General features: G+C 42.5%; 1 protein-coding gene across 2 annotated transcripts in view; it reads left to right on the forward strand.

The window, feature by feature from the left end:
- VPS13B (vacuolar protein sorting 13 homolog B) overlaps nt 1-24,509 on the forward strand; it is a 316,612-nt gene that overhangs the window by 68,979 nt on the left and 223,124 nt on the right. For both annotated transcript variants that reach the window (XM_054385615.1, XM_054385616.1), the window contains exons 17-18: nt 16,986-17,120; nt 17,990-18,163. In XM_054385615.1, the coding sequence (XP_054241590.1) occupies nt 16,986-17,120; nt 17,990-18,163 (309 nt within the window). The remainder of the gene's footprint in view (nt 1-16,985; nt 17,121-17,989; nt 18,164-24,509) is intronic.

Raw genomic sequence — 24,509 nt, forward strand, 5'->3', positions numbered from 1 at the left:
GGGGGCACCAGAACTGGAGGCCGTGTTGGAGGTGAGGTCTCAGCAGACCAGAGCCAAGGGGCAGAATCCCCTCTCTTGCCCTGCTGGCCACACTCCTCTGGCTGCAGCCCAGCACACAGCTGCCCTCTGGGCTGCATGAGGACACTGCTGGCCCCTGGGGAGCTACTCAGCAACCAACACCCCCAAGTCTCTTTCTTCAGGGCTCCTTTCATTGCACTCTGCACCCAGTCTGCATTTCTGCCTGAGACTGGCCCAACCTAGGTGCAGGACCTGGCACTTTGGCTTGTTGAACCTCATGCAGTATGTTCTGTTCTATGTTTGGTTAAGGAGATGGTCCTGTACCATCACACCTCCCATCAAGGAGGAATTGTAACTTTGATTTCAGTGTTTTCCCAAATATTTAGGAAAATGTTTCTAAGGAATAACTGTAAGTAGCAAAATTGGGGCTTGATAGTCCCTGGGAAAGAGCAGTAGAGATGCTATGGAAAAATGACCTGAACTAGTGACTGTCCCTTAGCTGACTGTTAATAATAAGCTAATTGGAAAAGTTTATTAATTAACATTACTTAGTCATAATGAACTTGTTAAAATACAGTGTGTGAAGACCCCACCTGGAGCACTGCATCAAGTTCTGGTACCCCCAGCATAAGGGGAAAATGGATCTGCTGGAGCAGGTCCAGAGAAGGTCACAAAGATGATCAGAGGTCTGGAGAGTCTCCCCTCTGGGGATAGGCTGGGAGAGTTGATATTGTTCAACCTTGAGAAGAGAAGGCTTTGGGGAGACCTTAGAGCAGCCTTCCAGTACCTGAAGGGGGCTACAAGAAAGCCAGGAAGGGAATTTTAACAAGGGCTTGTAGTGATTAGACAAGAGGGAATGGATTGAAGCTTGAGGAAGACAGATTTAGAGTGGAGATTAGGAAGAAATTCTTTAGAGTGATGGTGGTAAGACACTGGAACAGGTTGCTCAGAGAGGCTGTGGCTGCCTCTTCCCTGGATGTGTTGAAGGCCAGGTTGGATGTGTCCTTGAGCAACCTGGGCTAGTGGGAGGTGTCCCTGCCCATGGCAGGGGAGTTGGAACTAAATGATCTTTAAGGTCTCTTTCAACCTAAACCATTCTATAAACTTCATTTGGAAAGCTTGAAGGACTTAGAACTGAGTTCTTAGCTTGAGACAACAGCTGATTGGAATGCTAGAGAGAAATGATTTTTCACCTCTTAAATTGTGTGCTCTAAGTAGGAGACTATACAGTGTGTTGCTCTGTAATGGAGACATGTAGTCCTCTTCAAGGATTTCATTTAGCTGGGCTGTAGCCACAGATCTGTAAGTAGCATGTAAATACTTGAAAATGCTGGAGAAGTAAATGGGGTTTGAAGATTGATTATCTGTTTGGTTCTGCAGGCTTCAAAAGAGCAGATGACAAAGAGTGCTTTATTTTGGTAACTAAGCCACTTCAGTCCTTTGTTGAAGAAATTGTCCATGAATACTGAAGTTAAGGCTTTAACAATCTACAGCACTAAGATATCTCTCAGGCCATTTTTTTTCCCCTGTCAGACTGTGTAAAGAAAGCATTACATTAAATCCATGTTTTGTGGGCATGCTATGGAGGGAAACTTCTTATCAATGCACATCTCAGAAAAGTAGGCAGTGTACAAAGATTTCATTTTCCTCACAGTAATCTTTTCCCCAGATCTTTTGAGTAAGGAACACAGTTGGAATTTCATTTTTATGTGGAAACAAAAAAGAACCTGGAGTTTATTTTGAATGAGTTATTTTGCCTTAAACAGGATTATAAAATACAAGGCAGTGGTAGTCACTTACTGATTTAATTACCACTAGATGTAGGAGATAACTGTTTACTAGAGAAAAATGTAAAAGCTCAGAGATGAAGCAGTTGTGTTGTTTCCAAACAAGTAACACAGGACACATTTTAAAACACAAGAAATGGTTTAATTTCATTAACTGTGGTCTGAGATGTTGTGCATCCCACTCTTGGTAAACCACAGTGGCATTTACTGGCTGTTGCCTCAAAGCACTGGTGGTTTGCATCCCTTTTCCTGGGCCAAATGTGTCAGAAGACCATTAACTCAAGTCTGGAAACCAGTGCTCATGGGTTTTGCTGTAGTGATAAATAGAGCACATTGCTGATAGAATCAAGGCAATGGAATTGCTAAAACCTTGCCTTAATGTCTTTTAAGCATGAAGCAATAATATTGCTGTGAAGTAGCTTTTAAATGGCATTTGGTGAAGTGGAGAGCAGCTGGATTAGAAGGGGCTGTTTCTAACTGCAGGCAGCAATGGTCATGGTATCACGTTGCAGTCACCCTATAAAATAGCTGGTATTTGAAGAGAAATGGGGAAAAGTGGAGGTAGGACTAGAGAGAGAAGTAAGCATGGTCTGTGTGATGTCCAGAGGGGTTTGGAATTGGTTACAGTTTGATAATGTTGGTTCAGCTGTTTGGGCAGCAGTGTAGTTCTCAGTGGAGGAAGGTCTTTCTCAATGGAACTTTGAGATGTTGAGGCTCTTGAGATGTTGTGGAGGTACAGTCAGCATGCACTTCTCAGGCAGTCTGAGATGTTGATAGAACTTGGCCTAACATCCCAGCCAGCTAAGGTGGACAAATGGTTGAATTTGAGCTTTAAATGAAAAGGAAACAAAAGAGTAGGTGACTGAATTGTGACTTGCATGGGCAAAGCCAACGCACCCAATGCTGGCTGTGTAGAGACATCCCATTTATCATTAGAACAAGAGCTGGGAAGTCACTTAGCTGGAAGAAGTTTGTTTTCCTTCCTGGAGATGACCTACTGTTGAAAGTGCTTCACTTGCCTGAGCTTTCCATTTAGAGAAGAGAGTTTGTCTTCACTTTGGCTTGTACTGGATCGCAGGTGCTCTGGAGATGGGAACAGGCTAATGGAAACTGGAGTCTTGATGGACCTAGGGTTTGGGATTTTTTTAATTGGAAAGAATTGTCTCAGGGCTATTCAAATCCATACCTAAAAGAAGACCAAGATGAGTTCCATATTTAGTTTGTTCAGGGAAGCTGGTCCTAATGTTCTGCTGGCTTCTGTAGGGCTTTCACTATTGTGGAGCCCTAGTACTATGAGTGTGTTCATGGCTCTGCTAGTCTTCTGTCTCTTGTTAGGGCATTCTACTCCCCACCATCAGCATTGGGCACTTGAGCACTGTGCATTTGTACCAAAATGTGATGATATTCCTGGTGAATATGTGCCTGGGTCCATCATTGCCATAGGTGATGTGGAAGCTTTGCTTCTAGAAAGGCCACAGCAATTACTATGGCATGCAATTCATCCAGAGATTGCTGTTGCAAGGTGAAGATCATTTCTGTGTAGAAAACTTCTTGTAGATCTACATATATAAGAGCAACATTGTGTAATAGTTCTGTGCTAATTGAGTAGTGATAAATTTGTATAAAATTATTAGAACTATTTCAAACCATGAGCCCTGCCCTGTCTAATGAATAAATGCCCCTGTAAGACCTTCTATTTCTCTAGGGAGAAATGCCCAGAAGTTGAATGTTTTTCTTAAGGTCAGGCAGGAAATACCTGCCACAACCAGGAGTAGAAGGCACATTTCTGGCTGATAGATCCATGTATAATCCATTGAATCTCTGTACTTCCCAGGGAAAACCAATATTCCTCACCCTTCTCCTCCCTCTCTCTTTCCCCTTCTTGAATTTCTGTTATGGTTTACTGCACAGTATTGGTTAACACTTAGAACTAGTAATTGCTCTTCTAAATTTGTGTGTAATGTCCACAGGAGCAGTTTGGTACAGTTTGCGAGAAAATGCATATGAGGAGAACTCATAGTTTGTAATGACACAGCTTTGCTTTATGGACATCTCTTCCTTTTGCTCCATAACAAAGTGATCTTTAGCTGTTTTGCAAGAAAGATGTTGTAGGGATTTTTTCTGAAGCAGAGCTCACTCACTTTTTTTTAAGGAGCTCTTTTGTGATGGTAGTTCATGTTAATAAATTCTTTTCTTCTTTTGAATATGATCTGTTTGTCAGTGGTATAATTTGTTCTTAAATCTTAATAACTTTGCCATCAACCCATCAGTCTCTTCTGTCCTATTCAATGTATTCTTGCATCTTTGATGTGGATTCTGTCTTCAGTTTTCCAGGACAGGGTAATTCCATGGCTAAAGCTTTATACAGGTTTCCTTTTGTAGGCTGTAGATCCAGGGTGAGTATACTTGAAATGACAGATTTGCTGTTTTGATTCAGAAAGACTTGTTTGCATGAAGGGAATAATTAGCTTTACTATTTCCATTTTCCCTCTCTTCTGAATATCCAGGTTTTATTCTGTAGTGTTTCTTTATAATTTTGTTTGACATGCATTAGTGGCTCTCATACTGAGGATGGCTGAGTATTGTTCATCTCTGTCTCTAGTGCCACATCTGCTTTTTCAGCGTTTACTACAACCTGTGGGGATTAAAAGAACAGCTGCCTTTGTACCCCATGAGGAAGTCACTGTGTGATTGTTAGTTACCTGTCAGTTACTCCAGTGATTAGATCTTACATTGCCATAATGTTAATGCAACCTTTATGTACCTTGCTGACGCCAAGAGTGATATTCCTTCACAGATTGCATTGGGTTGTAAGGGACTCTCAAAGGTCCTCTTGTTCAAGTCCCCTGCAGTCACCAGGGACACCTCCAACTAGATCAGGCGGCCCAGAGCCACATCCAGTCTGATCTTCAATGTCTCCAGGGATGGGGCCTCAACCACAGCCTGTTCCAGTATTTTACCACTCTACAAGCCCTTCTAAACAGCCCCTCCACAGCCTTCCCTGTAAGTCCTTTCAAATACTTAAATGTAGCTCTAAGGTCTCCTTGGAACTTTCTCTTCTCCAGGCCTAACAGCCCCAATTCCTTCAGCCTGGCTTCAAGGCAGAGGTGCTCCAGCCCTCTGATGTCTTGGGCCCTCCTCTGGACCTGCTCTAGCAGGCCCATGTCTCTCTTGTGTTGGGGGCCTCAGAACTGCTCACATATTCCTGGTGGATGACAGATAGATACATGATCTTGAAATGTCGTTACGTTATGTTTAAGGAGGTGACTGGAGATGAGGAGGAAATTCTTTACAGTGAGGGTGGGGAGACACTGGAACAGGTTGTGCAGGGAGGCTGTGGATGTCCCCTCCCTGGAGGTGTTCAAGGCCAGGCTGGATGAGGCCCTGAGCAACCTGGGCTGGTGGGAGGTGTCCCTGCCCATGGCAGGGGGGTGGAACTAGGTGATGCTTTAAGGTCCCTTCCAACCCAAACCATTCTATGGATCTCTGAGTGTGTAAATATCTCCTCTTTGGAAAAGAGAGCTGTGTATATGAGCTGGGAAAATGCGTGTTTCTGAACTCCAAGTTTGATGGCTGAAATGCACCTAGAATTGTCCTAGATGGTCCTTTGTATGCTCTCATCTTTTCTCAGGCAATTTCTGAGTACTAGGATACATCCCCTACACAGAACACTGTGGATAAAATAGGTGGCAAATTGTTTCAAATGTTTTGTTAATTTCCTTAGTGATTGTTTTTATTCTTACTTTGACATATGAAGTTCCTTAAAGGAAACTTGCATACAATTAGGCTTACTGCTTTTTCTGCTTGATTAAAATATTTTTCACATCTGTAGGAGCACCATGAAATTCTGTGGATGCTTGGCTCTTCCAAAGAGTTGTGAGAGAGCAATTTTAATTTTATGTTTTAGGTTTTTAAAAGCGTTAAACCCGTATTTTAAACAAGGAAGGATCTAAGCAGTCAGAGGAAAACACAGAGGCAGAGAAATGCTCTGTAAAGATGACTGAGAGTAATACAGAACGAATAAGAAACTTTGATATCCTAACCCTAATTGATTCCAGTGATTTGTCAGTTCAAGCCAATGCAAATAATTGTAACATCTGTCAAAAACCGACCACTAGCATGAAAACCTTTTAACATTTTGCACTTAATAAACTATTTTATCCATAAACTACCTTATTTTTTATATTAAAAACTCCAAAATATTCAGCCTGCCCCAGCCATTCAAACAAAAAAAACCCCAACCCCAAACTTTAATAAGTAGACATTGCATAAAAATGACACAATCCAGCAGTTATTTGGTAAGGCCAGCATAATCATAAATTTACCATCCATGCTTTTCCAAAAATACTAACCCATATTGTTCTCCCTGGACCTGTTGCAGGGATGACTAATCCAGCTGCTGAGGTCTCCCTTTATGTGTTTGATGGAACACTTGGCTTGCTCGACTACAGCTGTGTGTTTATGTGCGGTGCACACCTGCAGGGGCCTGACAAATAGCTGCAGTATGCAGAGTATACAAAATTACCCTGGCAGTGCTGCAAATAAGGAAGTTTCTGTTTTGAAGTCCATATGTGTGTGTGTGAGCTTGAGATGCCAGCTGGGGTATTTATGTTGCATTGCACAGATGTAAAACTGCCAACTGATTTTATACCAAATAAAGGCTAATCTTTTTATACATACTTGGTGTCGGAGTTACGAAGTGGTGCCTAAGAATGTTCTCACGACTTAGAGCTTTTCAAATAAGAGCTGACATTAAAAATGCTTGAACTCACAACGTGCACAGGGAGTGGAGATAAAAACCTACTGTGTTTAGTTAGCTGTCTGCTCTAGCACGGTGTCTTAAGGGCTTTATTGTTAGCGATGTGCAGTTATTAGCTGGACGTAATCAGGACTTGATTTATTGGATGCATGTACACTGCACCCTAGCTCCTTTTGTCCAAGAGGTCACTTCAGCTCTGTGTTGAATCCAGTTTATGGGTTCTGAAATGTGCAAGCCCAGTTTATATAGCTACTTAACTTGAAAGCTTTGCTTTCCTGTGTTCCACTGTGTTTAATTATGGTGATAATTTTTCATCAAATTTAATACCTACTTTGAAAATGGTTGTCATTGTGGGTAGGCCTTGGTGGTGAAGATAGTTCTAAAGATAGTATTTGCCTTCAAATACTTGAACTGGGCTGGAGCACCATTGCTGTGTGGGTAGGCTGAGGGAGCTGGGATTTGTTGAGCATGGAGAAGACTCCGGGTGGGGGGAACCTTATAGATGCCTGCCAATACCTGAAGGGATCCTACAGGAAGGGGAATGGTTTGAAGCTGAGGCAGAGCAGGGTTAGACTGGATCTTAGGAAGAAGTTCTTTCAATCTGAGGGTGGTGAGACTCTGGAATAGGCTGCCCAGGGAGGCTGTGGCTGCCTCCTCCCTGGGGGTGTTGAAGGCCAGGGTGGATGAGGCCTTGAGCAGCTGAGTCTAGTTGAGAGGTGTCCCTGCCCATGGTGGGGAGGTTGGAGGAGATGACCTCTAAGGTCCCTTCCAACCTGAGCCATTCTAGGATTCTATGCAACTAAAATAGAAGCATTAATTCCATTTGCCAAAACTGACAAATAACACAGATAGCAATTTTAGTGTAATTTTTAATTTGTTGTTTGTTCTGGGCTACTAAAACATTTGAGGATCTGTAGAATTCTGCTTTGGTTTTACTCTGTCACAAGGTACGCTTGGAGAAACATATTTATGGTCAATCTGTAGGAGCAAAGAAAAGGTGAACCACACTGAAATGTTCCACCATAGAATGCACCTCAAGAGACCTAGGAATTAATTTTGCTGAATACCCTGTAGAGTTTAGCAATGACTAGCTAAATATAATGTACAGTTTAGCAGTGTCTGGCCAGCTCACCTGTCTGGTAGAGCTTTTTTTGAATCAAAAGAATTTCATGCATACACAGATGTGCATGCAGACACTCACCTTGGGACGGCAGTCTGGGGCTTCATGAGCTTAAAATTCATGTCTGCAAATGTCCCCTACAAGCTCAAACACTATCCAGAAATACAATTCCATGATTACTACATTTTTGAGCAGAAATTTCAGGCGTTAATGAATATTAGTTAGCCAAAGAGGTAATGAATACTGCAAGTGGAAGGAAGAGCCAGGCTGGAGGTCTGTAATACTGCAAAGCTGTGTCCTGTTGGCTGACAAAAGGGTGAGTGTGGCTGTGAGCTGCTGGTACTGCTGAGAACCAGTCTAGAGAGCAGCACTGGCCGGGACACAACACAGAATGCCAGGCTTGAGTGCAAAGTGGAAACGCTTCAACTTAGTTCTGCTGGGTGGGTATAGGGAGTCTTAGTTGTTGTTATGCCCTTGATTTGGGAAGTATATTTAAGCCCAAAAGAGCAGAATTCTCTTGCTGTGGGAGGAAATGTGTTGCAAAGATGGTGTAGTGATTTTGTGGCAGGGCCAGCTCTGATGGAAGGATATCACTTCAAACAGCTTGCCGCCACTGCAGGTTGCAAACACACAATTGAAGGCTTCTAGTTCTCAGCTCATGCACAGATGTCTTTCAATAAGTTTAGGCAGTAATTTCTTCAAATTGCTCAGTTTATCAGCAGCACATGTCATCAATCGTGGAGTGGCTGCTCCAGTCAGACTGCAGGATCCTTAGCTTACAGACACAGCTGCAAACAGGTGAACAGGCAGAAAGTAATTTGTGCAGCTTGGTGGCTGTCAGACAAAAGACAGACAATCTGTGTTTCAAACAGAGTGCAGGCCTTGCATGGGCCAGACAAAAGGGATCTCTACAACTGCAAATAATTCCGAGGTTAACGTGTTTTCCTTTCTGCCATTAGGTGATTTGTTAAAATTGGAAACAATGAGCATTATAAATCTACACAGAAACTGGAGATAAGATGAAAGAGAAAAACAGGTCGCTAAATAAGTTTACATCCTTCTGTTGAAAAGCATGCAACTGGCATCCATATAGGCCCCCTTTTTATCAGCTAAGCCAGAATGCCTACAAGGACACTCAGTACAGGTTTGGAATTAGGGTAAGGACGCCTGATTGGCAAAAGGAACCACGCGGTCAAAGGAGTAAGGTCCTAGTAATGTTCCTCTGGATTAAAAAGTTGACTTTTTAATTTCAAATTCTCCTTTGGATGTCATTCTAAGATACTGTGAAGGTTTCTCAGGATTTCTTTGAAACTTCAAAGTTCTCTCTTCCCCAGATTTTAACATGGAGTATGCACATCGAGACTTTGCTATACTAAGTAAATCAGAGTTACAATTTGTAGCAAACAAGCTGAGTGCATCACTAACCCAATGGCAGTAAGATAGAGAAAATGCACTCCCCAGTCACAGATAACTCCTCCTTCAAAAGTCTATCTACAAAATATCTGTTCCTTCCACCACTTCTCATGAGCCCTGTAAACTCATCTTGACCTCCAGGCTTCTTCTGCAGCATTCCATGAGGTACTAATCAAGCTAATGTAATGTAGCCCTTCTTCCTGTTTAGTGCAGTGATTAAGTACTTAGGTGCAATAATATTGGCAGGTAATTCTATGCTTAATTTAAGTTGTTCTGGCAAATTTATTTTCTCTGTTATTTAAAGCTTACCAAGACAGAGATATATGGATGGCAGAAGATGCAAAGAGTAAGTGTCTACTTGAAGGTAGCATCTGGTTTTTGTGAAGATAGGGTTCTTTGCATAGAGGATAACTCACTCTGCTGAGGACACTGCAATCTGTTGAATCCAGTTCTGTGCACAGTGTAGTGAAAATCAATCAGTTAATACAATTGGGCAGTTCTGCTTAATCATGCAAAACTATTCACTACAATATTTAATCTGACCCATTGAAGTTCACTGTTGTTTTTTAAGATAAAACCCTGGAGCTTACTTACAAATAGTTTGTTCTTGTTACTCCTGCCTGTGTTACACACTTGAGTCCCACATGTACGTTGCTGTAATTAAAGAATGCTCTTGTTAGGCTGTTGCAAACTTCTGTCAAAATACAGAATTCCACAGGGAAACCATATGCTGAGCTTGAAAAATTCCTTAAATTTCTGACCTATGAAGAAGTATGTTCCAAGCATTTGCTTTAATAAGCTATAAGGAAGCACTGTTTTTTTGAAAATGCTAATTCTAAGATTAAATTGTGTCCCTAGTATCTGTTTGTTTCAGGACTTTTCCCTGCATTTAGATTTTCTTCTCTTTTTGTATCTTCATAGGCAGTAAGATTTTCTTTAATTTCTCAGAAATTAATCATGCTAATGGACATTTCCTTCCAGAGAAGGTTATAGATTCATGTTCTTTCTTCCAGGGATGATTATGTCTTAGAATCCTAGAGTAGCTCAGGTTGGAAGGGACCTCAAAGCTTGTCTCCTCCAACCTCCCTCTGCAGCCCTCCTGTAGGATCCCTTCAAGTGCTGGAAGGCAGCTCTAAGGTCCCCCTGGAGTCTTCTCCAGGCTGACCAACCCCAGCTCCCTCAGCCTGTCCTCAGAGCAGAGGTGATCCAGCACTTGGATCATCTTTATGTCCTCCTCAGAACTCCAACAACTCTGTGTCCTTCTTATGATGGACACAGATAATTATTCTCTCTTTCTTGATTTTGTATTTTTTTAATATTTTATATATTCTTCTTCTTTCTTCCAGGGAAGATTCTGTGTCAACTTCTTTTCTCCTACCACTGACAGAATGTGTATTGCTTGTTGATTGTGTAGGGTCTGTGCTGTAGCTTGGCATTGTTAGGGTGGTAGCATGTATGGGTTTCATGTATTCAGTGTGAAGGTGAGATCACCATCCTTAAAGGATGGTTTTAATTTGTTTTGGGGAATCAAGTGGATGCTGTATTTAAGGAAGGGGGGAAAGTGCATTCATGCAGGTTGCTGTCTGCAGTCCAAATTGCTGATCAGAGAGTCTTTATCCACGTGGGTAATGTGCTGTGCAATATAAGCTGAAATATGTTCCACAAGGGAGGAAAGCGGAATGGGTTACATACGCTGCTCCTAAGTGCAAGGAATATAAAACTCCATTACTCACTTTAAGCAGGTGCTTTTTATATGAGGCTTTAAAGAAACATAAAACTGCTGGTGAAATGATTGGTTTGTACAGACACGACTTAACTTCCAGGACTGTGACCAGATAAAGAGGCTAAAAATATTTCTACAAACATTTCTGTAATGATTTGAAGGATTAAAGGTTAATATCCTCCTGGTGTAAGAAACTGCCATTCCAGGCACTAAATGTGCTGCTGCTCTCTAAGTCCTCAGTAGTGGTATAGAGTATTTGAAAGAAAATGTAAACATTTTTGTTCAAGCGTTGTGGGTTTAGGTTTATATCCTAAAGAATGTGTATTGAAACTGCTGAGAGGAGCACAGTGATACCTTAAAGAAATGCAGCACAATGTACGCAGCACTGCAGCTGAGTAAGGAGGACACTCCAGTTAGAACCAAAACTCATCCTTAAAGGAAGCGAAGTCTTGGCACCTATGCAGGTGGAAAACTACATGTGAAGGGGTAGTTTCAGACCTTTCTGTCCTTTAGAGCAGCCTGAGAAGGAGAATTGAGGAATCTGTTTTAAGATACATAGATACATCTAAGACGTGATGTAGTGCATCACAGAATGGCAGGGGTTGGAAGGGACCGTCCAGAGATCGAGTCCAACCACCCTGCCAGAGCAGTATCACCCAGGGCAGGCCACACAGGAACACATCCACCTGGGTTTTAAATGTCTTCAGAGAAGGAGACTCTACAACCTCTTTGGACAGCCTGCTCCAGAACTCTGTCACCTTCACAGTACAGAAGTGTCTCCTCATGTTGAGGTGGAACCTCTTGGGTTCCAGCTTGTGCCCATTGTTCCTTGTCCTGTCACTGGGTGCCACCCAAAAGAGACCATCACCTTCATCCTGACACCCATTCCTCAGATATTTATAGATGTTGATCTGGGGAGCCCAGACAGGGCACAGTGTTGCAGGTGTGGTCTTACATCTATCACGTTGTACTTACCCACCCTACTGTCTTCCTACCGTTTCCTCTTCCTCTCCAGGCAGTGTTCCCAGTAACAACCATTCTTGTTTGCCTTTTAACCACATGGCTGCTGGCTTCCCCTCTCAACTAGAGATGTTAATGTTGTCTGTCACAGCTCAGGAAGTCAAACAGTTAATGATCAGCTGTTCTTTCTATTTTTTTTTCCATAACAGTGTCACAGGTCACATCTGTCCTTTTACATTTTTACCAACCTTTGCAGTTTCTTTGCTCCTTGAAGCCTTGCTATGTCCATCCTCTAGAATCCTCAGTTTGTTGACCTTTATACTGATCCTTAACTTTTCTGCCCATAAGCAGTTACCCATCTCAAACTGAGCTTGTGAGAGATTTCAGTCACTTGATATTCTCTTTGACAGTGAGCAGGTGTTGTTACAGGGAAGCTCACAACCATGTGTGGGTCCAGGTGAGATGGCACTGCACATCTCTTGCATAGTAGGTGTGTTATGTAGCAGTTTAAGGTTTGCAGCTGTTCTGGGGAGAGAGCCTTTTGAAAGGCAAGGGAGTACAAACTCCTGGTAAACCAGGCTTTGGTTGTGGAAAGAGCTTATTGAAATAGATGTGTATTGGAGACACAGCTCCACTTAGAGACACAGAGCTCCACAGCTGAACAAGAAGGTGATGAGATCTGAGATGAGCTCTGCTTCCTTTAAGGCTTTGCTCTTTCATCCTGTTTTGCTGTCCTAGAAAGCTGTAGCTGTCCTTTTTCTGTTGCTGTGCACCTTCTGACTTGAAGAGGAGTTGTAAAATGCAGGCTTTATTCCAGAGCCTAAGATACTTTGAAATTGTGCTTAGTGCGTTCGAAGAGCAGACATTTGAACTGGGCCTGGATTGAGCTGGAGCTAGACTTCAGAAAAACTTGGGATAGAAAATGCAGTTCAGAGGTTTTGTGATCTTCTTAGCAAATGGTAATGTGTTCTATGTAGGCATTCTGCATGAGCTGCTGAACTTCACCTCAGATGCAGCAAGCGATTATGAGTTTACACTGCCAGCTATGGGATGTGTAAGTTGAAGTGCAAACTGTCAGCTCTTTCTTCTCTCTGTCCCTCTGGTTTTGTCTTTTGCAGGATCTTACTTAAAATACTTTCGAAGGTTCTTAAGACCTTCCTTGTTTATCCACATCCTGGAAGCCTTTGCATCTGTGTAAGCATTAGCATTTGTCTGCTGACAGTGTCTAGGTGTGAGCATTGACAGGATGTGCTTTCTGAGAATTAGAAGCTTGGATTCTGATGCTTTTCCTCCATCTCTTGGAAGACAAAAATTATTTTAGTGCATTAACCTGGGCTGCTGCCACTTGTCTCAACTGATCCAGCAGTGTCCGAAACACAGCAGAAGGGAAAATCCATCCTTCCCTTCTTTCTGAACCCCTGTTTACAGCAGCAGGAGCAGTGCCACTAAAGCCTTTTCAATCCTGTGTCCTGAGCACTGCCACGTTGCCATTCTCATGAAAGAGATGAGATTGCTCTTACACTTGGATTTGTTTACTGGCTGCTCTGTGCTTGGCATGTCAAACTTCAGTACATATTTCTGCAAATAATTGGACTTTTTTCCCTGGTTCCAGTAAGGCTTAGGCCTAAATACTGTTTCATTTGCTTCCTACCTCCTTGCTTTGATTCATGGATCGATGTTTTTACTGAGTTCGAAATCATTTTGACATATAGATGAGGGGCTTTTACTCTAGTATGTTACCATCCCAGGGTTTATTAGTACTTAATGCTTTAAAAATGTAAATTTTCCCTTCTGAGGTCATAACCTAAATCTGGGATGAATTAATGTGGAACTACTTCTGGAAGTTTTAGCCTTGGTTTATTTGTTTACTATTCCGTATTTTGCATCTCTTTTACTAAAGAATTGGTGATTGTATTTCAGGGAGTTGGTGTCACACAGTTCTCAGAATCTTCTGCTGGCTTCCTGTCTTTTCTATTGCTCAGTTCGGATTTTGTCACTTGGGTTTCCATTAAGCATTGTAACTTGACCTTATTACAAAAGGATTAGTGAAAGATGTGGAGGCTACTGGGAAAATCACTAATTAGGCAACTTTTAAAACCAGATTTTAAATGAAGTGAATGTTAATATTGATGGAGTCGTTAGCAGAAATCCTGAGCTGATCTAAAGGCAGGTCACAGTTTTGGTTTTCTAGGTAGCTGATTCCCTTCTACTTGCACTTAGTATGTCAGCGACTGCAGGGACCTGGGACAAGTTGCATTGATCTAAAAGTGGATTCCATGGTGGAAAATATTTCATTTGAAAAGTACATAATCTTCCCTAGTGAAGTGAGAGAGATGGATCTGACAGCACACCTTGGATTTTGAGGCATAAAAGAGTGGCTGAAAGATGGAACTAGCAAGAAGCTACCAGTTTTCAGAAGGCTTAAAAGACAGAGGTCAAATTATGAACTCAGATTTGTTTTCCTGTGGTTGTAACCTTGGCTTTTGCTAACAGGATTTTATATTCTTTGGGATTGAATTGGTAGAAGACATGGAGAAATACACTTTGTCTTTCTGCTCTTTTTAAACACTGTGGCCTCTGTCTGCAGAAGTTCATAGGAAGCAGGAGGAGGCAAAGCCAGGGCTAGGAAATACCTACAGATACACTATCTGCTTTTGGCAAATTCATGTGTGGTGTCTGATACCACACCTTAGATCAAAGGGGATTTGCAGCTTTAAAAGAGGCTTACCCCAGGCAAGGCTGGGAACGAGGGTGTGTTCAGGAGACTCAAACTAGTAGCTGATCTTTCAGGCTGAGAGCTGATGGGGTGTTGCAGTGGCAGGCACACAGATGGGTTGCAGTGAGCATTCTTTGAGCCTGCAGCCTTCCTGAGTCACAAATGAGAAAAAGGCTGAACATGCCTCCAACACAGGAAACAGGTTCAGTTGTGATAAGAAAATATGCACAGAATGTGCAACCTGCTTTCACATGGCAACCCTGTGTCCCTTGCTGTGCTGCTTCTCTTTTCCTACCTTGGAAAGTGCTTGGGACTCAAGGGTTATTTTAACGTTTTACCAGAACAAAACTTGAATGAATCTATGCCAAGAAGTCTAATTACCAAATGATTTTTATATGTAGCACCAAAAACACTTCAGTGTTTATGAACTAGAAGCACAATTACCAAGTTTAAGACATATCATTTTTCTAAGGAATTTCTTCTAAGTAGTTAATACCTATTAAAGATTATTAATAGGTATTAAAGACCAGTGACCTGGATGAGGGAGTTGAGTGGACCCTCAGCAAGTTCACTGATGATACCAAACTGGGCTGGGGGGGCGTGGCTGACACCTGTCAGGCTGTGCTGTCATCCATCAAGATCTGGACAGAGTGGAGAGCTGGGCAAAAGAGAACCTCATGAAGTTCAACAAGAAGTGCGGAGTCCTGCATCTGGGGCAGAACAACACCAGGCACCAGCACAGACTGGGGTTGTCCTGCTGGAAGGCAGCTCCATGGAGAAGGACCTTGGAGTGCTGGTGGACAGCAAGTTCTGCATGGGACAGCAAAGTGCCCTTGTGGCCAAGAGAGCCAATGGTATCCTAGGGTGCAGCAAGAGAAGTGTGGCCAGCAGGGCTAGGGAGGTTCTCCTGCCCTCACTCTGGTGACACCCCACCTGGAATACTGTGTCCAGTTTTGGACTCCCCAGTTCAAGAGAGACAGGGGTCTGCTGGAGAGAGTCCAATGAAAAGCCATGAGGATGACTGGGGGACTTGAACATCTCTGCTATGAAGAAAGGCTGAGAGCCCTGGGGCTGTTTGGTCTGGAGAAGAGAAGGCTGAGAGGGGATCTGATCAATGTCTATACATATCTGAGGGGTGGGTGTCAGGGTGAAGGTGATGCTCTCTTTTGGGTGGTGCCCAGTAATAGGACAAGGAACAATAGGTACAAGCTGGAACCCGGAAGGTTCTACGTCAACATGAGAGGACAGAGCCCTGGAGCAGGCTGTCCAGAGAGGTTGTGGAGTCTCCTTCTCTGGAGAGAACCGGAATGAGTTGATTCTGTAGAGAATCTGTGAAGTCTCTACTGTGTTCAGCTCTCTGTGACTGTCTTGAAAGACATACCAAAATACTTTAAAATACTATTTTTTTTTTTTTTACCTGATATTCCCTTATACTTGCCTTGCCTAATTATGGACTTTGGACCAAATCCTCTGTTATGTATGTGAGGAAACATTGCCATAATTGCACTAATGTTTGCATAATTAACAGGCTGCTTGCCAGTTTTAACTGACAAATTCCAAGGCACTTCTGCATGAGGGGGAAAGAAACCCCATAAAAATGGTAACTTCTGTTAGTTTTTCCTTTCATACTTGTTACAGGTGTTGAAACTATTTATTTCTAATTTGCAAGTAAATTTATGTGTTTTCTTCTGATAGGCAGAGTTGTACCAAATAGGAGGGGCTGGCTTCTTCCATCCTTGCTCTGGGGTTGTTTTGGGGGCTGCCTTCCAGTCCTGCCAACATACCTCAGTCCTGATTGGTATGATCCCCTGCTGCTGGTGCTGTGGTTCTAGGCAGCTCTTCAGAAATGCCTGCCAATAGCACCAGTCTCTTTCAAGCAGTGTGGTAGTTTGCTGGTGTGCACCAATGGGGGGCTGAGGAGAGACCACCAAAACATTTCCACTTGTGACCTGAGGCAAGGTTTGAACTCCAGCTTCCGCTGGAAAATGGCAAGTGTGCCACTGACCTTCTGAGCTCTATGGCTGCAGGGATGTAAAGCTTTGCATTGCTACTGAGGAAGAATGGTGGTGTCTAAATGTAGGCTGGAAACACTCAGACGTTTTAAGATGCTGAAATGAAAGGATCATATGGAGACATGAAAGAGAAGAGTTGAGGCAGGCACCTATAAAGTGCAAGCAAAAGTGCATGTACTTGGATGTATAGATATTTATTATACCAGTTTCACAGTGGTCTTGTGTGTTTCCCCTCCCTGTATCTGTTGGTATTGTTTCCTTCACTGTGTCTGTTGGTGTTTTAATGCACCACTTTGTAGGAAAATGCCAACCTGCAGCACTCTCTCACTTCCATTTCGAAGCTGTGACTTCACCACCAGAACGATGGAACATCTAAGGGAGATAATTAAAGTCTAATTAAGTTTAAATGCCTCAGTGAAGGAATATAAAAATATTTAAATTCAACAGGCTAGTACATTTGCAGTTTTCTTTTATTAGGTGTGAAATCTAAGAATCCCCTGCCAACTCTGGAGGGTTCAATCCAGAACGTTGAATTGAAGTACTGCGGCACATCGTTGGTCAAATGCGCCTCTGGGACCGTGGGATCCATAAAAATTTGTGCCAAAGCCCCAGGTATGTGCAGCTGGACCATGTAAAACTTTATTGCCTGTAGAGGAGAATTGGCCTTGCCTTTTACAAGGAGAGTTACTGAAACAAGAATTTATTCATTGTTCCTCTGAATCGGGGGTTTTGGGTATTCTGTTTTGGGGAGGGTTTATTATTATTGTTCTGAGTGTGCCAGGATGATCCATTCTGGCCCATGGATAGTCCAGTTTTACACTGAATAAAAAGAAAAAGATTTTTTTTTTCCATGAGACAAATATGAATCTAAAAGCCCTGAAGAAACTGGAATAATTCTGCATTTTCCTATTACACAGACTGTTTGCATTTTGCTTTCCTTTTGACCTAATGTTGATGTGTTTATTGTTTAGTGTCTCGTTTTCCTTTAATGGTAGAAGTGGATATTTCACTTGGGAAGTTTTTGAGGGCTCTGTGATAAAGAGCTTCTGAATCTCTGTAATAGATTTTTTTTTTTTTTTTTAAGAGCATGCAGGAACTCTTGCAGTCAGTGTCTGTGACCTTTTCAGAAGGTAGCTCACGTCAAGAACATGAGAACTGTAGTGTATTTAACTCTAAATTGAGGTCATTCTGATATTGAGGTCATTATGGTATTAAACGATGTTATTTTATAAAGGTGGAATGGAAAGGACTATCTTAAAGATAATTGATTACTTAATCTGAAGTCCTCCTGCTTGTAAAGGCATTTACAAAATGACATAAAGGAAGTTGTTTAATAGTTTATATGAGATTGCTTTTTCAATTTCTTCGTTCAGTTCTGTACTTACACTGTTAATAGCTGTGCTCTTTGGACTAGTGAAGGTTTGTGTTGAAAATTTATCTTGTTTAAGTAAAAGCTGTAAAGGGTCTAATCTTCACCTTAGGTGATGGTGGAAAAGAGAAGCTGATTCCTTTAATTCAAGGCCCATCTGACACCAGAGACTTACACAGCAGTAAGTGGCTCAATGAGAGTAGAAAGCCAGAATCCCTCCTAGCTCCAGATTTGGTGGCCTTTACAATCCAGATTCCACAGTACACAGACTACTGCCCTAACTCTGGTAAGTGCACAACTCCTGTGAAGCTGCTGTCACCTTGCCTTTTTCCTATCCAACATCGCTTTCAAGAAAGGGACTTGATGTAAAATGTGCTGAAGGCCAAAGTCTCTGTTTCTCATGCTGCACGCCTACAGCTTGGCTTTGGCAGGGTGTGAAATGCACAAACTGAAAGCAGCCTTTTGGTGTATGTCAAATTCACTAGGGAATGCTGCATTGATTTGTTGCCTTCTAAGGTAGTTATACAAAACCTTTTCTAAACTTTTTTGGGAGCAGGATCCATGTTCACAGGATCCTAGAATTATAGAATCCTAGAATGGCTTAGGTTGGAAGGGACCTCAGAAATCATCTTCTCCAACCTCCCCACCATGGGCAGGGACACCTCTCAACTAGAACTGGCTGCCCAAGGCCTCATCCAACCTGGCCTTGAACAGCCCCAGGCTGCTCCCTGGGCACCCTATTCCAGAGTCTCATCCCCCTTGTAGTGAAGCACTTCTTCCTAAGCTCCAGTCTAACCCTGCCGTCCCTCAGCTTCAAACCATTCCCCCTTGTCCTATCTCTAGACACCCTCAGGAAAAGTCCCTCTGCGGCCTTCCTGTAGGATCCCTTCAAGTATTGGAAGGCAGCTCTAAGGTCCCCCTGGATTCTTCTCTAGGCTGACCAACCCCAACTCCTCAGCCTGTCCTCATAGCAGAAAATAAAAGTATTAGGTATATTTTTTCTTCCCTTTGTCTTTCAGGTCTGGCTGCTTCTACCAAAGTTGCCATACTGAATTCAGAATGGTTCATTTACATTTGCAGCATAATTAACTAAGAATTTGTGTAAAAATTATTACTAATAATAAATAGTTGATTTTTAAGATGCTACAGCGCACATACTTGACATCATCAAACTTGGTTACTATTTTCAGAGAGTTGCTTGGCTAAATGTAAGGCTGCTGCTGGCTTTGTGGGCATAAACACTCAGAGCTGACCTGCTCCTGGTTTCTGTGGGCTTTAAACGAAGCATTTCCCTGTTTCAAGCCACACTGGCAGTTTAAAATCACTGCAGTGCAGCGTGTGAAATACACATGGATCTGGGTTTTGGTGTCAGTGTGGTGCATTTTACAAATCATGCCTTTGTGTTTTTGAAAGTTTATCTGTTTGCCATGCTAAAGGTGGAACCAAACAGGTGGAAAAAACCCAACCATTGCAGAAGTGTCAGGAAAGCAAAAGAGTGAGCTGAGCCTGGTATGGTGAAGCACAAAAGTCAACTGGAAAGTGTGATTTTGTCTAGTTTATTTTATCTGTAATGGCTGTTGAATGTCCTTAGTCAGAGCAGTAACAGTGAGTTTATTGCCATCTTTGTAATTGTTATGTGCATGTGTAAGCAACAGCTGATTCTTGTGCAGAGTCAGTGTCTGGAAGCACCAAGCTCTGCAGCAGCTGGAAGGGTAATTTTGCAGGGACTCTAATTGTATGTTTCATGGAGAGCACCCACAGCAGGTTTGCAGACCACACTAAATGGAGCAGCAGTGTTGATCTGCTCAAGGGAAGGAAGGCTCTGCAGAGACATCTGGATAGGTTCAATCCATGGGCTAAGGTCGTTGGGATGAGGTTTAACAAGACCAGATGTTAGGTCACCACAACCCCAAGCAATGCCCCAGGCTAGAAAGCAGCTCAGTGGAAAAGGATCTGGGTATGCTGGTGGACATGCAGCTGAACAGGAGCCAGCAGTGTGCCCAGGTGGCCAAGAAGGCCAACAGCATCCAGCTGCCCAGCAGGAGCAGGAAAGAGATGGTGCCCCTGGACTCAGCCCTGGTGAGGTCACAGCTTCAGCACTGGGATCAGTTCTGGGCACCACAGCATAGGAAAGACATTGAGGGGCTGGAGGGTGTCCAGAGAAGAGCAATGAGGCTGCTGAGGGGTTTGGAGGGCATCATACAAGGAGCAGCTGAGGGAGCTGGGGTGGTTTAGTCTGGAGAGGAGAAGTCTGAGGGGAGATCTCATTGCTCTACAGCTCCATGGAAGGAGAATGGAGCGAGGCTGCTGTTGGTCTCTTCTCCTAAGTAACCAGTGACAGGACAAGAGGCAGTGGGTTTGAGTTGTGCCAGGGGAGGTTTAGGTTGAACTTCTTTAGTGGAAAATCTTCTTTAGTGAGAGACTGGTGAGGGGTTGGCACAAGCTGCCCAGGGAGGTGGTGGAGTCCCCATCCCTGGAGGTGTTCAAGAAGCTGTAGATGTGGTGCTTCAGGATATAGTTTGGTGCTCATGGTAGTTGGGTTGTGGTTGGATTCAATGATCTTAAAGGTCTTTTGCAGTGTTAGTGATTCTGTGATCATATTGGAAATGTTAATGGTAGTGGTTTTATAAGAATTATCTTAAGGTCCTGTGACTAAAAAATTGTAGAAAAGCAATTCATGATGCAACAGTCTCTGAATTATTCAGATCCATGGAAAAAAAAAAGTGAAAATGTGTTGCAGCTGTTGTCTGTTGTCTCACTTAAGTAGCTTTTAAATGTTCATGATTATATTTATTGCTATTACCAAATATTTTCTGTCTTTTTTGAGACTCTTTTTAGTTCTCTGATTTTTGTTGTAGACTGTTAATTGCATTTGAAAGGAGCTGTGCACTTGTGTGGGTTCTGTGTACTCACACAACCTTCATGCTCAGCTCTGCTTCTCTAGATCAGTAAGGTGACATCTGTGGCTGATGACAAATGGGAGGGGAAAGCTCTCCCAGTAAACATGAAGAGTACTGGAACAGGTTGCCCAGGGAGGTCATGGATGCCTCCTCTCCCTGGAGGTGTTCAAGTCCAGGTTGGATGAAGCCTTGAGCAACCTGGACTCTAGTGGGAGGTGTCCCTGGCCATGACAGGGGTTGGAACTAGATGATCTTAAGGTCTCTTCCAACCCAACCCATTCTGTAAATTCTCTGAATAATATGTTGTAAATTAATTTTTTCAGTTGTTTTTGTTTGGTGGGGTTTTCTGTTTGTTTTAATATAAATGGAACCAGGCTACATTACTGGCTACATGATCTCAGGTTGTATACAAATGATGAGGGAGTTCATTAAAGCCCTCTTAGAAATACTTGCTAAAGGAGCTGAGGCAATTTAGTACAGCAGACGTGGCTGTGCTTTTCATTGTGAGTATGAAACCTGCATGGAGGGAAAACAAAGTGATAGGAGAGCATAAAAATGCTTTTACTGTCAGTTGCAGTCACTTCTGGGAACTTAAGAAGGCTCTGCTGGAGAATTTGACAGCAAATTCAACTTATGCTTCAGGGGAATAAAAGGGTTGTTTGAAGCTGTACTCCTGGAGGTGATTGTGCAGTGCTGAAGTTGTGCTGTTTCAACAGTTTATCCTCCTAGTGTCAGATAAGGATGTCCTGGGATAGGAATCTGAACTACAGAGAAGGGTGAAGAGAGTAGTGCAACCTGCTTGTGGAAAGAATGAAAAAAGCTATCCAGGGAAGATGAGAAAAACCATCTAGAATTGTTCTGTGCTATCAGATTGCTGGAGGTAAGGCCAGGGTTGGCCAAGTCTGCTATGTGCAAATATCTGTACAGCTGATGCTCACAGGGTGCACATGAGTTCTCAAAGGAGAGCAGGGGAACAGCAGGTCCAGCTTGGTGGGACTGGGTAAGTTGTCACCTAGCACTTGCATAAACTCAGTTACAAGGATTCGTAAAACTCTGCAAACTCAGTGAGTGGAGCTGCTGCTCGCAGCATGCAGCAGGGCAGAGGGCTGCACTGGAGCTCTACAAAGCTGAGAAGCCACCTCCAGTAAGGACAGACTGATCTAATATCTTTCTGTATGTAAAGCCAAGAGATGCAGAGATACAATTTCTAGGTACTATGGAAGAAGCTTGAATACAATAACGGTTAAAAATGTTTCGTTGCATAAAGAATTTAATGAAAGAAGAGTAACTTAATTAATACATTGTGTGTCCGTGAAGCTGAACAGAAAAAAACTGGATCTAAATTAAAATCAAAGCAGTTTGGATATAAAATGCCAAGGATATAAAATGCTGGGTGAATGACTTCTTGAATAAATCAGGGTGTACCTGGGGAGCCTCCTCCTCTCCCTGCAGAGTCAGCAGTTGCCTGCTGTCTTGTACCACTTGAATATATGATCCAGGGTGCCCAGGGTGATTGTGCAGCTCCCCTGTACTCCTTGTCTTTAGGTGGCCCTGCAAAGCCTGAGGGTGCATTTGCAGTTGGAGTGCTGAAGCATTTGGCACCAGTGTTTTATTTCTTGCTGTTTCTGTTGTGGCTGCTGAAAAGAAGAGAAGCAAAAACAGTGGTTCCAGTAGTACCTTACTTCATGGAGTATAACCAGGAAAGGAAAGAACTCCATACAATGTAGTGCCAAGAAGGGCAGCATTAAGTGTGTTACGTGTAGCACCTCCAGGCACAAGGAATATTATAGGTATCAAGTGCACAAACTGCTGGTTACTCCACAAGAGTGCTTCACACTTTGGTGCACAAAGTGTCCTATCAGCACAGTGGAAAACTGACCTGCGTGTAGCAGAAGAGGTGCTAGGGACCAAGAGTATAAATAGGATTTTGTTTAGTCTTTAAATGCAAGTCTGCAATGCTGGTCTGTGAATTCTGGATACTTCTGTACTATGGGAAACTGCCTCAGGTGTCTCTTTGCATAGCTGTAGAAAGCAGTGGTTACACTCCCCAGACTTTATCAAAACTGCAGCACAGAAAATAAGTACAAGAGAAGAGATTATTCCATTACCCCAGGGCTTGGGAAGGTCTTCTTACTGCTTCTCTGAAATAACTCTGGCTTTATTAACCCTGGAGCAAGCTGCAGACCTTGTTTGTTTCACCTGGCCAGTTGAGAGAAAGAGGGAGATTTCCAAATGTATGCTGGTGTTAGGATTTAATTATGAGCAGCTGTTGAATAGATGAGGTGAGCTGATTAAGCTCTATTTGCTTTGCTGTATGGAATAATTGGGAGTGCGTGCACAGCTGGTGCATGGAGAGCTTTATGACATATAAATCAAGAGGAACTAAAATAAAAAACACAATTAATAGAAAGTTTTCTTTGAGATCAGCTTAAATATTCCATCCTGCAGCAGTGAAATAAGGGAGTAAACAGAAGTACCTGTGTTAATGTCGTGCCCATGGGTGGTAAACTGATACACCCAGCACAGCAAAGGAGGAGTGAGAGGGCTTCTCTGGCTTGGGAGAGCTGCAAATGCCCTTGGAAAAGCTGGAATTTATTAGTTAAGTGATGCTTTTCCTTAAGTAGTTTTGGATTTATTTTTGCCACTATCAGTATTTTGTAGGTTTAGATCAGATACTCCATCTTCTCTCTCCCTGAGTCTTCAATGTTTTTGAGACTAAATAAAGCATATCTTAAACTGCCAATAAGTGTTGTACCAGCAGGAACAATGTATTTTTCCCCTCTTTCATAAACCAGCTGATTTTTACCTGCAAGAACTGACTTTTAAAGCAGATTTTAGGTGTTAATTTTTATGCATACACACATACCTATGCCCCCAGCTCCCCATTTCTGGCAGTTCAAGATTGGGGCTACTGCAAAGCCTGGCTTTTAAAGCAGGAACAAAGAGAATTTGAAGTTCCCAGCTCTAATTCAAGAGAGCATTTGTGCTGGTAAATAAAATTGAAAAACCCCAAGTTGCAATAGAAAATTAATGATCTACTTTGAATTCTTTTTGAAAGCTGTGACCCAGTGAATGAGTAAAAACCTTTAATATATTGGAGCAATTAAAGACAATTCACATTTGTGGTTTGAGCATGAATGTGTAAAAATTATACCTATCTATCTTATTACATTTCCTCTTCTTTCCCTGAGGGTTTCACTATGTACTTTATCTGTAATTGTTGCCAGTTTTCTATCAAGTTCCCACTGGGCTTCTGGTGCAAAAAATCTTATCCTTCCGATGACAGAGCTTGCCTGAATGATTTCATGCTCTTAGCATTTTTGTTCACGGGAATTAGGGGCAGAATGTAAGTGCAGCTGAACACAGCATCTATTTTTGTAATTTTGGAGTTTAGACTCTGTTATTGGAACTAAATGAAGAGATGCAGGTGTTCTCCAGTTCAGGTCCTTGGGGATTTTTTGATGGTAGATGCTTGAAAAGCAAATGCATGTGTTTCCAGAGCTGAACAGCAGCTGTGGACAAGGATTTATGCTTTTCTCAGAACTTTGGGATTTCAAAATGTTACATTTAATCACATGCACAGAAAGGGGAGCAAATGTTAAAGATGTTACATATAAAACTGGGGGACTGATCTTTTTACCATACCAACTAGTTGTGGGAATAGAGGAACAAAGTGATCTTTAATCTTAATATGAACAGTTTCAAAAGGATTATGATAGTTGCCAGGACTCT

This window comes from Indicator indicator, chromosome 12 (assembly GCF_027791375.1).
Source record: "Indicator indicator isolate 239-I01 chromosome 12, UM_Iind_1.1, whole genome shotgun sequence".
Lineage (NCBI taxonomy): Eukaryota > Metazoa > Chordata > Aves > Piciformes > Indicatoridae > Indicator > Indicator indicator.